This window comes from Motacilla alba, chromosome 3 (assembly GCF_015832195.1).
Source record: "Motacilla alba alba isolate MOTALB_02 chromosome 3, Motacilla_alba_V1.0_pri, whole genome shotgun sequence".
NCBI classification, from domain to species: Eukaryota; Metazoa; Chordata; class Aves; order Passeriformes; family Motacillidae; genus Motacilla; species Motacilla alba.
In genome coordinates this window covers 106,411,470-106,426,721 of record NC_052018.1, presented here as the reverse complement: position 1 = coordinate 106,426,721, position 15,252 = coordinate 106,411,470, and the positions used below count along the sequence as shown (strand labels likewise).

Genomic DNA, 15,252 nt, shown 5'->3' with positions numbered 1-15,252 from the left:
TGGTTTGGAAAATTGATTTATTGGACCAATCTGAGGAAGCCAGATGGCAATTCTTATGTTAATGGCTTTCCTCTTTGCTGAAGGAGGCAGGAAAGTAATTTGGAAATTCAAAAACTGAAGAATGTCATGTGATGCTAACGCTTTCTTTTTCACCTTTTCATTCTGTGGCACAAGTTTTCCTTTTTGAAACACTGCTTTCTCTGTGTTTGAGCATGGGATGACCACTTTGTCCCATACTGTCTGTATCAATGAGCCAAAAACTTGAAAGAATTTGTTAAGAGCTGTGTGCCTGGACCTCTCTGTCCCATGGCTGGCCTCTGGATTCTCCTATGCTTCAGGAGTAAATATCATTTTCTGCTGCATCTGCTATAGGACAGCATTAAATACCTTGGACTGTAAACTCAGTTTTAACTAATGAACCAGAAATACAGCCTAGATTTAAGCATATCCAAATTCCTCTGTTAATTAAAGCTGTGATCTAGGATGATGTAGCTGACTACAGCTACACGTGCCAGTTTGTACCACCAGAACTGAGAGCAGAACTTGGCTCCCCATCACCTCACTGGGAGTGACAATGATCTGACAGGTGCTGAATTTGATCTCTACAGAGTATCAAGTTGCTGAATTGCCTACAATTGATAACCAGATGCAGTAGCCAGTACTTTGCCATTTAACCTTGTTCCATAACTCAGCTGAGAACATTTACTGCTTAGACCACTGATGATTTTAAGCATAAACTTTATAATCCTAGAATTCTTTTTACTGTTCACTAACACATAAGCAAAGAATGAGAAGAAAAGAAAGAAATTATATGAAGAAATCCTATAGAGGACATCAGTGGATGTAATCTGGTTTTGAATTTACTGGAAGTAATCTGATTTTCAATCCACTTTATCTGTTTTTACTTCCTATCTGAGAACTGCGCACTGAATTTGTATGTACCAAATTCCAGTAAATTGTTCACTTCCTAAAAGTTGAGATGCTCTATGGAGATAATGTCATCTTATTTTAAAATGGTAATGGAATTGGTCTCCCCGATAAAAAAAAAAATTAACAAGTCCCATTTTCAGTCATATGAGTCAAGGAATCAAAGAGTGAATCATGAAGTCAAGCACAGCACAGTGTTCTGTGGCTGGTTCACATACTTGACTTCCATTAAACCTTCTGTGATAATTCAAGCAATGATCTCAGATTGCTTTTTTTCTGCACAGTATACATGTCAATGCCTTTTATGTTGTCATAAAAGGAAGATTTTTATCAGGGATTTCTTATATCTTTGGTCAAGTGTATTTTCTTTTTTCCCTCTGCACCGTTGCTTGTGCCCATAGTCCATTTATTTGGTGGGGTAGTTTTCTCTCATTGCACTGTAAGAGTGTCTGAAGTTTACCCATGTGTCCTCCACAATGTTTTCATGACAGTGGGTAGAGCCTTTTTGACAAGAGGAGGCTGAATTAAAGACAAATCAGAGGCAAAAACAATGTCAGTACTGAGAATTTAATTCAAATTTCCTGGTTTGCTCTCTATTACCTTCAGTTCAGAGATAGATTTCCCACTTCTCCAAAGCCAGCTGCAGTTGGCATCCGTCTTTCCCTCTCCACTTTGGGAGGCAAGGGAGCTTCCTGCAGCTTCCCAGACACATCCACACACATCCATTCTCATGTTTGCAACTGTGAGTCTAAAATTTCCAACTCTCTTTTAGCTCAGAGTCTCCAAAAAGAGGCACAGTATTTTTCTGGGGTCTATCAAGCTGCCACTGCCTCATTGTCTTTCCAAAATGATACTTAAAAAAAAATGGCTTAAACTTGAGGACAGAAAAGCAAAAAAGACATTTATTTGGAGACTAGAATTAAATTTGCCACAGCCTTGATTTTTAAAACATTAGAAAAGCAAAAAGCTTAGGGAGAGTTGGCTTCTCGCAGTGTTATAGTACGTTACCTGTTTAAAAATGTTCATTGTTTGGAATATTTTTGCCATATCTAAATGAAAATATCAGGTGGTCTTCTGAGGACAGCAAACCCACTCTGCCTTTTGCAGTGTAACTAACACTAAGTAGAATCTTTCACAGTAACTCCAGTCAAGGGGCTGTGCAGGGAAATTTTTGGTTTTGCTGGTGAGCTTCTCATTATTGAAAAGAAAGCCTGGCTTTGATTTGTCTTCCTTCTCTGAGTTGAGTTTTTAGAGCATCTTTTGAGTCACAATGCTTAATTACAGTGATTCTCAGTATTTATGAATGCATCAGTCATTTAAAGTGGCATTTCTAGGCCATTTCAGATATTTTTCACTAATGTGTTAAATTCTAGTATCATGTGCTCAGGCATCTTAGTCATAGAGGAAGAGCTGCCATGCAAACTTCATTGTTTTTCCCACTCAGGTTTAACTTGAAACCAGAGGTTGGGTGCCTGAAAATGCAAGACCAAGTCTCTGTGGTATCAACTGGCACAATTGGATAGAGCCACAAATGATGACTTAAAAGAGTTGCAGCCTCTGGCTAACGCAGACTTGAATCCCCAGCTGGTATTGTTACACCCAGTAATGAATGAGAAATAACTTACTGGGACTTAGAAATGGGAAAATCATTGGGTTTGCAAGCAGTGGGTAAGAAGTGAATGCTGTCAATCCAGATTAATAACACGTGCTGCTTCACTGCAGCCACTAATTAAAACATTGACCCCTTGTAATTGTGATATATTGTCTTCATTTGTGACACCAGCTAATCTCCTGCCTTTCCTGCACTTTCTCTTGACAGAGAGAGAGGCTGAGGAATATTGAGCGGATTTGCTTCCTCCTGCGAAAGGTGAGCGTGAACCAGCCAAGGATTTGTGAAGTTTATGAGAATTAAAGCCATCCAGTGGCAATGTGCATTTATTTCCTCTTTGATCCTCACACTCTGTTGATGGAAAGCTGGATTCAACTGAGAAGTGAACGCCAGGATGACCTTGTAAGGACAGAGCAAGACAAATTGTAAAAGGTTGACATAATAGAGGGTGTCTGGATAAAAACTGAACTTCAGAGCATCAGCCCATTTATTTTGGAACGAGCTTTTCCAAGGTGGCAAGTCCTTTTACAGTTGCAGCTGGAGGCTCTTTTATAGTCCTATTAAACTGCTGTTACTGTTGTAGTACAGGCTTTAAAAATACCCTTTATTTTTGAACAGTGGCTTAGTATTTGACATACTGAACATTTTTATTAGTTACATATCTAATGTTCAAGGTTTCTGGTTGATGGAATAAAAACCAGTTGGTAACAGTATGTATTTCAGCTTGACACAGGTGAGATGCTGAGTGCCTCAGCTTCTGAGACATTTGGAGGAGCTGATAGATTGTGGGTTGCTTATTTGTGGCTTCAAATAGGATTTTCATAAGCAATCTTTGTTTTTCCTGACTGTGTCCCATTGAGGTAAAAATAACCACGGTTCCAAACTATTTTACTACATGTTCAAGTTTCTATTCGTTGTGTTCTGCAGAGTGGTAACAAAGCCACCCAAATCCTGCATTTTGCCTTAATAAGGTCATCACTGCAGTGGGGACTGATGAACACACCCTAAGACCTAAGCAAAGCTAAGACCTAAATTCAGATAGTGTTTTAAGAAACCTCAGAGGTTTTGGGAAAGCCAGTGCTGGAGATTATCACATTGGGCTGGTCCAAAGCAGAACCTTGTGACTCCATGCAGAACCTATGGGCTGCCATCCTCTGCTCAGTCAGAACCTGAGTTGTGTCTGTTTGGCACCACTGTGAGCGTGTGGCTGCTGGGAGCCACATCTGAGTACTTCCTGAGCCTGGTTATGCCACTTGGGATACTAAAATAACGGAAAATACTTATCACCAATAGCTTTCCACCTTATCAAATAGGCAGCCAGCCAGTCTCAAGCTGTGTCCCAGTTTCTTGGACATAAAGCAACTGTTGAGTGGTAATGGTTTAATATATGTGAGCCCCATGGGAATGCCTTGCCTGCATCAATGTTTAATTTTTATTGCACATTGGCCTTGTTGTGAACGGCAAAATGGAGCGTTTTGGCTAATTGCAGACTCTGTATTCAGAAGAGATTGGCTTGCTTCTGTTTCACTTAAATGGTTTGTTAATTCAGCCTCTTCTTCCAAGTTCTTTGGGGAGACATTTGTTTTAATTGAGAGATTATATGCAAGAAGAGGAGGGTGCAATAACTACAGAGATTTGTAGCCTTCAAATCTGACAACCACTAAAAATAGCTGTGTTTTATGTAGCATAGAGGAAAATTGAGGAAAAACAGTAAAGAATTGAGTGCCAGCTATATTGATACAGGAAAATAGCTGTTAGGATTTTTCCAGCAAGTACTAAATATATCCTTCAATATTGTGTGGCTTTAGGGTCTGTTTCTATTTTTATGAAACAACAGCATACCTGTTTTGAAGTCAGGAAGTTACTTTATAGGGCATTGAAAACAGTGGTATCTTGCTATTTATGACATTAGAACTTAATGCTTAAGAGCTGATGTAAATTTGTTGTTTTAAAGAGATTAGAGGTAGGCTATAAAAGTATGTTCAATTTCCTTATATGCTGGTTTTAGAAGGAGTTCTTGGGTATTCTTAAATTGTTCTTCTTATTGGGTTCTTAAATTGTTAAATATGTCATAGAAATCTGATTCCAGTGAGCAAAGACTTTTTTAAGGATGTGGTTTTGGGTTTATATCCAAAATACTTGGAGAAGTTTATTGAGAAACTGTGACCAGATGTGTGATATTTCACCAGATATTATATATACTTATGTAACTTATTTACATTTTCCAAAATAGAGAGGAGGATGCAACTGTTGTGCAGTCAGGCATTTTCTGATGTTTGGTTTGGGGAAAATGTTTCTCTATCATTAAAACAAGCAGGGTTTGTGTGAAGCTGTTATATATGGTGCTGGCATGTAGACATGCAGAAGCACATGGGTTCTTGTTTCTATGGTGCTGTAGGATTAAATAAACCTAAATTTTCTGATTACTGAAGAATGATTGATTCAGCATAAAGAAGCTATGAACCTTTTACAGCCACAGTCAGATCTCTCCTGCCCTGAAGGAAATGAGAAGGAGACTTCTTTTCTGAACCCAGCACCATGTGAGGTCCTCTCAGGCTACAGGTGCCTCATTTTATTCAGTGCTCTGGGGTTTTCTGGGATGGATCTGTATTCCTGTGGACTATCCCATCATGTGGACAGTGGTTCCATACAAGTGTCAGGTGATTTGCACAGGACACACCAGTGTGAGCAAATGCTGTGGAGGCTTTTTTCCCTCTAAAGTGCCTTTGTTTCCCTAAGGATGTGATTCCATGGCTCACTGCAGTGCTGTCCAGAGGACACAAGCTAGTGGTGGGTGGGAGCAGAGCAGTACAGAGCAGCTCAGGCTTCTTGGGCTTATCAGCCCTACTGAGGGGAGCCTATGATGTGCCAAGATCTGCCTGGGAGGTCTACCATGATTTTTACAGTCAAATATTTTGGTAGGGCTTTTAAAATATGTTCAGTTACTGATGGCAGCAATATTATTTAATTGTAATTGCAGTTGTATTTCAAAAAATCTAGCTAGGCCATTGAAATCTTATTTTTTAATTCCTAATTGATACTTACGTTAACACTAAGGACAATTAGGAGTTTCCTAGATTAAAATACAGTCAAATTCATTAATCAAGCACTGCAATATTATTACTTTAACTTGAAGGAAATTTAAATTAAATTTTGATTGGGTTATGCATCGTAATTTTCGAATTAATTCAGTAAATCCTCACTAAGGAGGAGAGTTGATTGAACTTGTTGCTCAATGAACACATTTCAGATTTCAGTTTGCTCATGCCAGACACTGCTCAACAATTCAAGTAACTCTTCTCCAATTATCAGCAAATATTTGTTTTTAATGCCCATTAAGCTAAGGTAAGAACGATTTCTGAACATCAGAACTGGAACTTAATGGGGAGGGAGTTGAGGTTGATAAAAGACACACTTCTACTCAATTTTGTAATGTAGTGCAGCATTTTAGTTAAGTTATACCTAAAATTCCTGAAACAGCCAGTGTAAGAAAATACTGTACCAGAACTCAATCCTTTTTCTTGATTTTATTTGGGGTTTTTTGGCTTTTAAAAATCCTGAAAGGATGATGGGAAGAGAGTAAATTCAGCAGGAATTCTAACCACAGGCAAGGTGACATTAATCTCAAAGATGTTCCAGAAGAGCTTGAGCTGTCTTGAAGAATACAAACACACAGACAAAAACCCCTGCAGGGACTCTATTTGAATAACCAAACTCAGCCAGTTCAGCACTCCAGTACTAGCAGTAGTATAGTAGATAGTGAATCAGGAGCTGGGGTGTTTAAAGAAAAAAAATCCTAAAAACCTATTCAACTAACATTTTTGAAAGAAATTTCAATGTTTTAGTTAGGCACCAGTGCTTGATCTGGTCTTGTACCTCTGTCACTGTGGTTTCCAGTGGAGCTGGATCTGCTGTGCTAAAGGTGGAAATTTATTCTGTATTCAGTAGTTCTGGTGTTTACAAGGTTCAATTCTGGTTTTTACGACTTTGCAAAAGTAAAATAAATGTCTATTTAAAATTTATATTTCATTTTATATGTACTAATACCCATGATAGTTATGTTTTACTGTATTTACAGGTTTAGTTAAATAACCAAAACCCATAGTATCTCAAAGAGCAATTGTAGAATTGCCATTCCAATCACACTGAGATAGTGTAAATAAAATGTAAAACCTAGTGAGTGTAAGACAGAATTCCAGACACAGAGTGTCTGCATTCTTTTGTTTCTGTACATTTCAACATTTATATATTCTGTAAAAAAAGTTAAAATTACTCACATGTGTGCAAGTAACAGTAGTCCGGAGACATAAGCAAACAGGAGCTTGAAGGGTTTTGGGTTGACACCACAGGTTCAGCTGTGGACAGAGCATTCTGAGGATCAAGATAAGGCTTGGTCCTGGGTCTGTATCATGCCTGTTTGTCAGCAGTGAATGCAGACTCCCAAAGTTTGGACAAAACCCCACAACATGTTCAGTGATACATTACTGAGCTCCTTGGACCAGCTAACAGGGAAAGTTAGCTTTTAGGCTTTTCCTTAATAGCAGAAGAGGATTATTTGAGTACAGAGGTTCTTTTCCTTTATAGGTCTCTGAATATTATGTGAAATCAACCTTGTTAAAAAGCTTTAGCTTTCCTTTTTTACTCTTATCCAGCTGACTTTTTTTGCTCCCATATTTTGGCTGGAGGAGACTGACCAATATGCACTGGAGTAATTGCGTATGAATTTTTTTTTTTTTTTTTACTTGTACCTTGATAGGCTCCAGACCTTCACCTTCCAGTGGCTCCTAGCATTCCCTGCTTGCAGCAGCTACAGTGGCCATTCTCCTTTGAGGAGTGTCTGCCATCCCAGTAGCTCATTTCGACTGAGTGATCACATTCTTTTCTTCTTCTGATAAATTTGCTGGTTATTGCCAGGATCACTCTATTTGTTGCTCTGCCTCATGGTCACTGGCAAGCCTGAGATAACGTGATGGATTTTAAGAGTGTGGGTTTGGGTCTGTCTGCTGATTGCTTCGTCGTGCATTTAGGGATTTATGGATGTGTAACATCCAGTCTTCAGGCTGATGGTCATTAGTAGAGCCCTCTGTAAGCCTCTGGCATGGCTCATTAAAATGCTTAATGTGAGCTTATATAAGCAAATTTAGCAAATGTGATGCATAATCACAAGGAATTTTGAAAGTGGTGTATAACCATCCATATTGTAAGAAGGAATCACACTTTCTCCCTGGGGCTGAGAAATCTTATAATTGGAAACTCCAGCAGTAAGACAATTAGTTTGTTGTGAAACTGGGAATAGCAGCAATGGTCTTACCTTGGTAGTGCTGTACATTTTTTACAAACTCAATAAAAATGTTTTAATTCCTCATTAAGTTGGACTTAACAGAAAAAGAAAATGTTGCAGCATTGCCACACTTAGAGGGATAAGTCTACAGGGTTAATATATCCCAGGTTTCCTCTTAACTGGTAGTGGACTAGTCTTTGAAGCTTAGGTGCTTGTGTTATCTAAGGGAAAACAGAATTTTCAGTCTAATCATTAGGCATTTTTGGGCTGTGGAAATGGCAGTGATATTCTGCCTTGCAGGAGAAAGAGGCTGATGTTTCCAGAGTTCTGATAAACTGCTGCTCAAACAAAGATCACAAAAGGGAACAAAAAATGGCAGCGTGTGACATTTTTCCTGTTAGCAGAGATTGTTACAATGATGGAGCACATGAACTTTGTCCACTCTCATTAGAGACCAAAGAGTTCATCATAGTTGCTGGCTTCTCAGTACATGTCATGTTTCCTGATGTATCTAATGCTCTCTCTTTTCACACCTCATCAATGTGATGAAACTGCTGAGTTTTGAGTAATCTTCTGGGCTTCAGGAGACCCTTCCCACAGCGTGACTGGGAGCATAAACCCCAATCAAGAGACAACGTGGATATCTTCATAAGAGTGAATGTAGAATTCTGTGGGTAGAAAAAATACTGCAGATACCCAGGTTGTTATTCAATGTCTCCCTGTGACTCCGGGCCACACAGAAGGTTATACCCAGGCAGTCTATAAAACTATTTAAGTAAATACTATGTATTTTAAAGATTGTTTTTATAATCTCAAATGCCTTTATTTTTTTTCCTCCCCAATCTTTGCACTGCAATTTCAGTGGTTCAGAAGAGAGTTGAATGCTTTTGATTGGATCACATTAGATAGTTTTGTCAGGATCTGAACTTACTATTAACTGGCCTGATAAGCAATGTGAATCTGAAACAGATGTTCATTAATCCTTTTTTTAGAGGTTTAAACATATGATCTGTTATTGGGACTACAGTGATATTCTGAATTAACATTATTAGATGAAAACTTCACGTTTTAAAACTATCTTAAGTCAAAGGGGTAGTTTTAGGCTGTTACACATTTGCCTTTCTGGAAGAAAATACAATAAAACTCTGCTTTTGTTGTCTTTAGGTGGATGTTCTGTTGTCTTACATTTTGCCACTTTTTGAATTTTGCATTCTGTTCTCTTAGTTGGATACTTTGATCTTTTAAAGGTTGTGTTGAGAGATGACTTTCAGCAAGACTTGGCTCTCCTTTTCCATAATGCTTGTGTTGGTGTTTGTGTTACAGCAGTGCTTTTGGTCTCAGGTAAAGAGTAAAGCCTGGTTGTGCCAGATGCTACAAAAATCACATGGTAAAAAGTATGAAGAACATTTCTTTACACTCACAAGACATGTACACAACAGGAAAGGAAAGATTGCACAGTTGTTCTGATGATAGAAATCTTGTTTTTGGAGAACTACTTAGTTTTCTTGTTTGCAGGTAGAGTTTGAATATTTTATTTTTAACCAAATGTAAGAATTTTCTTGCTGTTTTTGAGGGGTCTGAGGTTTTGTTGTGTCAATAATTGTATGGGGTCTTAGGTCTCTACAGCAGCTGTTTAAATCCAGCTCAGTTTGGAGTCAGACTCAAACTCTGTGGTCTCATTGATATCAGATTGCTGGGAGTGAAATTATCTGGTGTTGTATGCTTAGAGGCTTGGGATGTTTGCTCTACAGAAATACTAATGAACACAGGCAATAAGATGAGCTAGATCTCTGTCAATATCACAGTGAGTATGAGCTACACCCTTCTGCTATACATACATGCACAAAATTAGCTTCCAAACTGCCTCAGAAGGAATTCCAGAGTTTGCATGTAGCCACTGGAATAAAGGATATTGCTGTTTCCGAGGCATTAATTATACCTGCAGATTTTGTATGGTGTAAGCTTGCCATGCTCTGCAAATTTAAGGAGGAAGTTTTTCACAGAAAGAGTGGTCAAATACTGGAATCATCTGCCCAGGGAGGTGGTGGAGTCACCATCCCTGGATGTGTTTTAAAAAAGACTGGATGTGGCACTTGGTGCCATGATCTAGTTGAGGTGTTAGAACATGGGTTGGACTCGATGATCTTAAAGGTCCCTTTCAACCTAAAAATTCTGTGATTATGTGATTCTGTCCATTAGGATTTGGACTGTGATTGCATCATGCTTCATAACACTAAATTCATTGAAGTTCTCCTTCGTTTGAAGTGCCCCAAAACTTTTTTTAAAATACACTAGACTCTAAACATGTGTGAGAAACCCAAAACTGGTCTGTATTTCAGTACTCCATTCTTACTTGAAAGTTACTGCTAAACTTCTATTGCATGATAAAGCCAACTTTATTCTGGCCTTCAGAGTGGCTCTGACAAGATATTTTTACATTAGGAGAGAGTATTTTTTGCACTTAAAGGGTAAAATGTGAAGTTAGCTAAAAATGTATTAGTACACGATTTTGAGTTTATGAAATTCATGACTTATGGTGGAGTTCTTTTTAGACAACTTTCGCACAGCATCTCTCACTAGTCAGAAGAGGCAGGAGATAAATTCTAAATCTTCTGTTCATGTAAACAGTGAGGCTGTCCTTAGGTTGTACAAGGGAAAGAAAGAAAGAGTAATTATGACCGGAGAAGTGGAGATACAAGAAAAGCAAGTAAAATATTTGTAGCTGAAGTATGACACACTTTCACCAGCTCTGTGTTGGTTTAATTGTTTTCTGCAGCTTGCCTAAATGAGGAGGGAGTTAATATATTCACAGTGATTCACACTTGGTAGAGATTTTGTTTGCACCAGAAGGATGAAGGACATAATGATTTTCCCCGAATCTTGTAATAGATTTCCAGGCCTTCAGTACCTTTGTTACCAAGCTGCCTTTTTCAGTTCTGCAGTCTGACAGAAAATTCAGTACAGATAATCTAAAAGCTCCCCTCTTTCCCTCTCTGAAGTCTTTTCTGCCTACTTTTTTGTTACATTTGTTACCTATGAAGTGTGCAATGGGATAAAATTGGGCATTCCCTATTCAGTTAGTCTTTTGGGCACTCACATAGTTTGAATTTCATCAGAAAGAATGGAACTTGGCACAGAAGCTGTTTTGCAGAACTGATAATAGAATTGGGATCAAAGAGCTGGCAGTATTTATACTTTGTACACAAATTATCCCATAAATGTTACTTGACTAGAGATAGTGCATCTCTTCTTTACAGTTTCTGTTTTATTTTAAAGAGGTTGCATCCATATTTACCAAAAAAAGTATTACTATTGCAGTAAAAATTCTGAATATAATCCCTTTTGTCCTTTCTTTGGATACAGTATCATATCTGGAAAGAAAGTCCTTAAAATAGGACTAAAGAACTGAGAGGAAGTGTAGTATTTCTGGCAGGCAATTCATTCACTACTGACACTCATTGATTAGGTGAATTGTGCCAACACTATTTTTAGCAATTTTACAAGTTCCTGAATTCAGCACTTTTGAAAAGTTAGAAGATAACAATTGTTATTTTTAGCAATAATTGCCTAAGGATGTCTGTGTGCTTACCTAGGGATAATGAGAAGATAGATCCTGCTGTGTCTGCCAGGTGCTCATAGCAGGGGGAGCTTGTAATGGGCGAAGTTAGGAAAACTATTGCAAGAGTGAAGAGTTCAAACTTGTGACTCAGCCACAGTTTGGTCCTTCTTCCTCTTCTGCTCCAGGGGGGAAGTAGAATTTGCCAGAGAGATGCCTGATGAAAATTGGAACATCCTTTGAAGGGAGATATTCACAGTGTTATTACTCATGAAAATATTTCTGTATGAAACTATTTCAGCTTAACTGACTATATTTTGCCTCTAATCTCGTCTCTAAGTGTTTAGTCAATAATCAAAGTGCCAAACAAAGTGTCACTCTGTAACTGATGACCTCTTGCTCTTACAATTCAGCTTCTCCCAGTCCTGTTCTGGAGGGTTTGTAAACATAAGTCCTTACAGTGGGGGAACATCACAAGTAACAGTGAAATAAGCTGAAGATGCAGCAAAAATGTAGATGAGTAATGTTGTCTGTACTGTGCTCCTGAGAGCAGTGTACTTCTCAGCCACTTGGGGTGATGCGATTTATGCATCTGTTCCTCAGAGCTGTGTTGAAATATTGGCAGAATTTGACTTGCTAATGGCCTATATTTGCTCTAATTCAGTATGCAATAAAGTAAGTATTTGCATTTTAATAAAATGAAGGAAGTTAAACCTGAGGTCACTGTTATGTTTGGCAGAATGTTCAGTGTGGCTTCAAGTTGGGATCACACCCTATAAAGCTATAATGCAATTTCAAAAAGCAGTATAATTCCTAAATGTAGAACACAATGATTTCACCCCACACCTGTTTATGGATGCAGGTTTTTTTTCTGCTGAGAGTTAAATGTCCTGCCTTGCATCTTGTTGCTGGTGTTTTCTATAAAGCTGTTGTAGTGCCAGGGAGGGAAATGTCTTTTAGTATAATTCCTAAATGTAGAGCACAATGATTTCACCCCATACCTGTTTATGGGTGCAGGGTTTTTTTTCTGCTGAGAGTTAAATGTCCTGCCTTGCATCTCATTGCTGGTGTTTTCTATAAAGCTGTTGTAGTGCCAGGGAGGGAAATGTCTTTTAGTATAATTCCTAAGTGTAGAGCACAATGATTTCACCCCATACCTGTTTATGGGTGCAGGTTTTTTTTCCGGCTGAGAGTTAAATATCCTGCCTTGCATCTCGTTGCTGGTGTTTTCTATAAAGCTATTGTAGTGCCAGGGAGGGAAATGTCTTTGCCATGTCTGCACTGCACCAAATCTGCTTCCTCAGACTGCCAGTCTTTACGCACCCGACACGGAAACAGCCCTTTAGCGAACACTTCGTTTTCAGCATTTATGGAAGTGTCAATCTTGGGCAGACCCCCAGGAGAAGGCCTGAGGGCCCTTCCTGAGCCGTGCAGATGGCTGAACTTCATTTTGATCATCCCTGAGGTTTCTGCATTCATAGCCCTGCCTGTGAACTGGGGGTTGGTTTTGTAGCTCCTAACGAGCAGCTGCCGCGCTAATTGCCGTTCTCCCCAGTTTTGGGGGAGCAGACAAAGGCAGCAGGAGCTCTTGGAGCAGCCCAGCTGCAGGGTGTCCTGGCTGCTTGTGCCTGAAATACCAAAGTGAGGTAGGGCAAGAAGAGGTTTATTACCTTGTTTTCTGCCAGCACTGTGGAAATTAGAGGAGTTGGCGCTCCGGGGTTGCTAACCCAGCTTCTGTTGCTGGTTCAGAATTAGCGTTAGAAAAAGGAAGGTCATAAAGATGTCTCCTGATCCCTGCTGAGTGGAAAAGAACAGTTTGCAGAGGAGATACACTTGTAAGATCACAGCACATCTGCCCTAATGACGTGCCTTCCAAGGATGGGGCACTTCTTGAATTGTGCCGGTGCCCTGCAGACCTTTCAGTCTTTTTTTAAATCCGTTTCATAACCTTTTTACCTGTTGGCTGCTACGACCTTCCACGGGCTCTGCAATACCGAAATATTTATGGATACTCCTGATGAGGGTCCTGTAAGAACCTGATTCTCATCTCTCACTCCTGTTGAAGTTATTACGGGTCTTAAGAAAAAGCTTAAATATTCTAGTCATAAACTAGCTCCAGTGGAACATATAGAATTGAATATAATTATCCCCATGTTGCAGAAGAGAGAAAGAGACAATGAGAAGTGAAATGATAGGCCTAAATATAAATGTGTTTAGTAGCTGAGATGGAAAGAGCATCCAGAAATCCTGTATTTTAATATTAGATCTTGTACTGTGTCACAGATGGATATGGAGTGAGAATAGTAATTAGGCTCTTTGTGTTACTCATTTCATTGTCTAGTATTTGTGCTGTGGAGTGACTTATGTTCACATCAACATACAAGAAATGTTTAAAGAAATTCCAGTAGCTCTTTAGAATAATTAAATTACCTTCACAAAGCACTGGCTTTTTGCTGCTTTGTTTCATTGTGATCCCAAGCAGTGAGTGGAAGGGTGAAAACACAGATGTTATATCCCTCTTTTTTTTTTAATTTGTGCTCTGCATTTTGTTTGCAACATTAAGTCTTGCGTGTGTGTGCTGCTGCTCTCTCCCAGATAAAATGTATAGCTGGATATATGAATTTAGTAGGTTCAACTGCACGTTGTCCTTTTGATGATCTGGAATCCATTTCCTAGGCATTTTCTTCTGAACTACATGCACAAATCTACCTACCAAACTGCTAAATACTTCTAGAGGTTTGCGTAACATGGTTTTGAATTACTTAAAATGGTTTTGTTACGTGTTTGTGTTATAACAATTTGATGCTACTTGAATTAGCAACTAGCAAACAGTCTGTAGAGACACAAGCAAGTGTGGATTTTAACAGGAGAATTGAAATAAATTGGACCTGAATATTTTGACAGAAAACTTTAGTATATTTACTGTGACAGCATTGTATTGGGCTCTAGGGCAGCCTTTCAGAAGAAGTTTTGGAAGTCAAGTAACCCAAATAATTTAAAGTAGATTAGAAAGATACACTACAAAAGTGGGAAGATTGCTTGTATTTCAAGAGTAAAATTTAGTATTTCGTCTGTTTGATCAGAGCAAACAGTATGTTTAAAACTGTTGGACTTATTAAGATGCATGGTCTGTGTATTTAAGTTACACATAGTTGACCCTTCTTCTTTGGTTTGTGCAGCAGCAGGCAGAAACAGATGATTCGTTTCAGAGTATGTACATTCCACATACACACACAGTCTGGGCTAAGGCACATGCTACTACTATTTTTTTGTGTGGTTTTGCTTTCTTTTTTTCCCTTTCCTGCACTACATTTATGATTTTTCTGGTCTGTGCTGTTCAGTTAGGGGAATTTCTGAGTCATTAAATAATCTCCCTTTGATCTCGCAGTGTCTTTAACTCAGCTGACACTCCCCAGTAACCCAGGCTAGCTCTGGCAGGCTCTGTAGGGATGGGCTTTAAAGTGCTATTGAAATAACTCCTGTGTCCTGAAAACCTTGGGTACACCTCCACCCCCTCTTTCCCTGCTATTGATGAGGACCGATTCTGTCAGCTTTTTTGAGGGACGTGGTGGAAAAAGCAGCAAATGAGCCCCATTGTGACAAGCTGCAGCCATCCCCCAGTGCAAGCAGATGCAGTAGCAGTAACCACTGCAATAAAGCAGCGTGCACCTAGATCTGACCTCATCTGGGGCATGGCAGTGACTCCACACATGCCTGATGAAGTTTTCTGTTGCTTTCAGGTGGATGGAAAGGGGCTTGTGTGTTTTTAAGGTGAACAGCTTGTTTGCACAGGGGTAATCACCAGAAGGAGATTCAACCCCCACTTCTCTGCAGGATTTTCCTGCTGTCTGTAGGAGGGGAAGGCAGGCATTAGGAAGG

At 39.1% G+C, this 15,252-nt stretch overlaps 1 protein-coding gene across 3 annotated transcripts in view; it reads left to right on the top strand.

The window, feature by feature from the left end:
- Positions 1 to 15,252, top strand: part of CNIH3 (cornichon family AMPA receptor auxiliary protein 3) — a 45,761-nt gene that overhangs the window by 21,561 nt on the left and 8,948 nt on the right. For all 3 annotated transcript variants that reach the window (XM_038133349.1, XM_038133348.1, XM_038133347.1), the window contains one exon: positions 2,747 to 2,794. In XM_038133349.1, the coding sequence (XP_037989277.1) occupies positions 2,747 to 2,794 (48 nt within the window). The remainder of the gene's footprint in view (positions 1 to 2,746; positions 2,795 to 15,252) is intronic.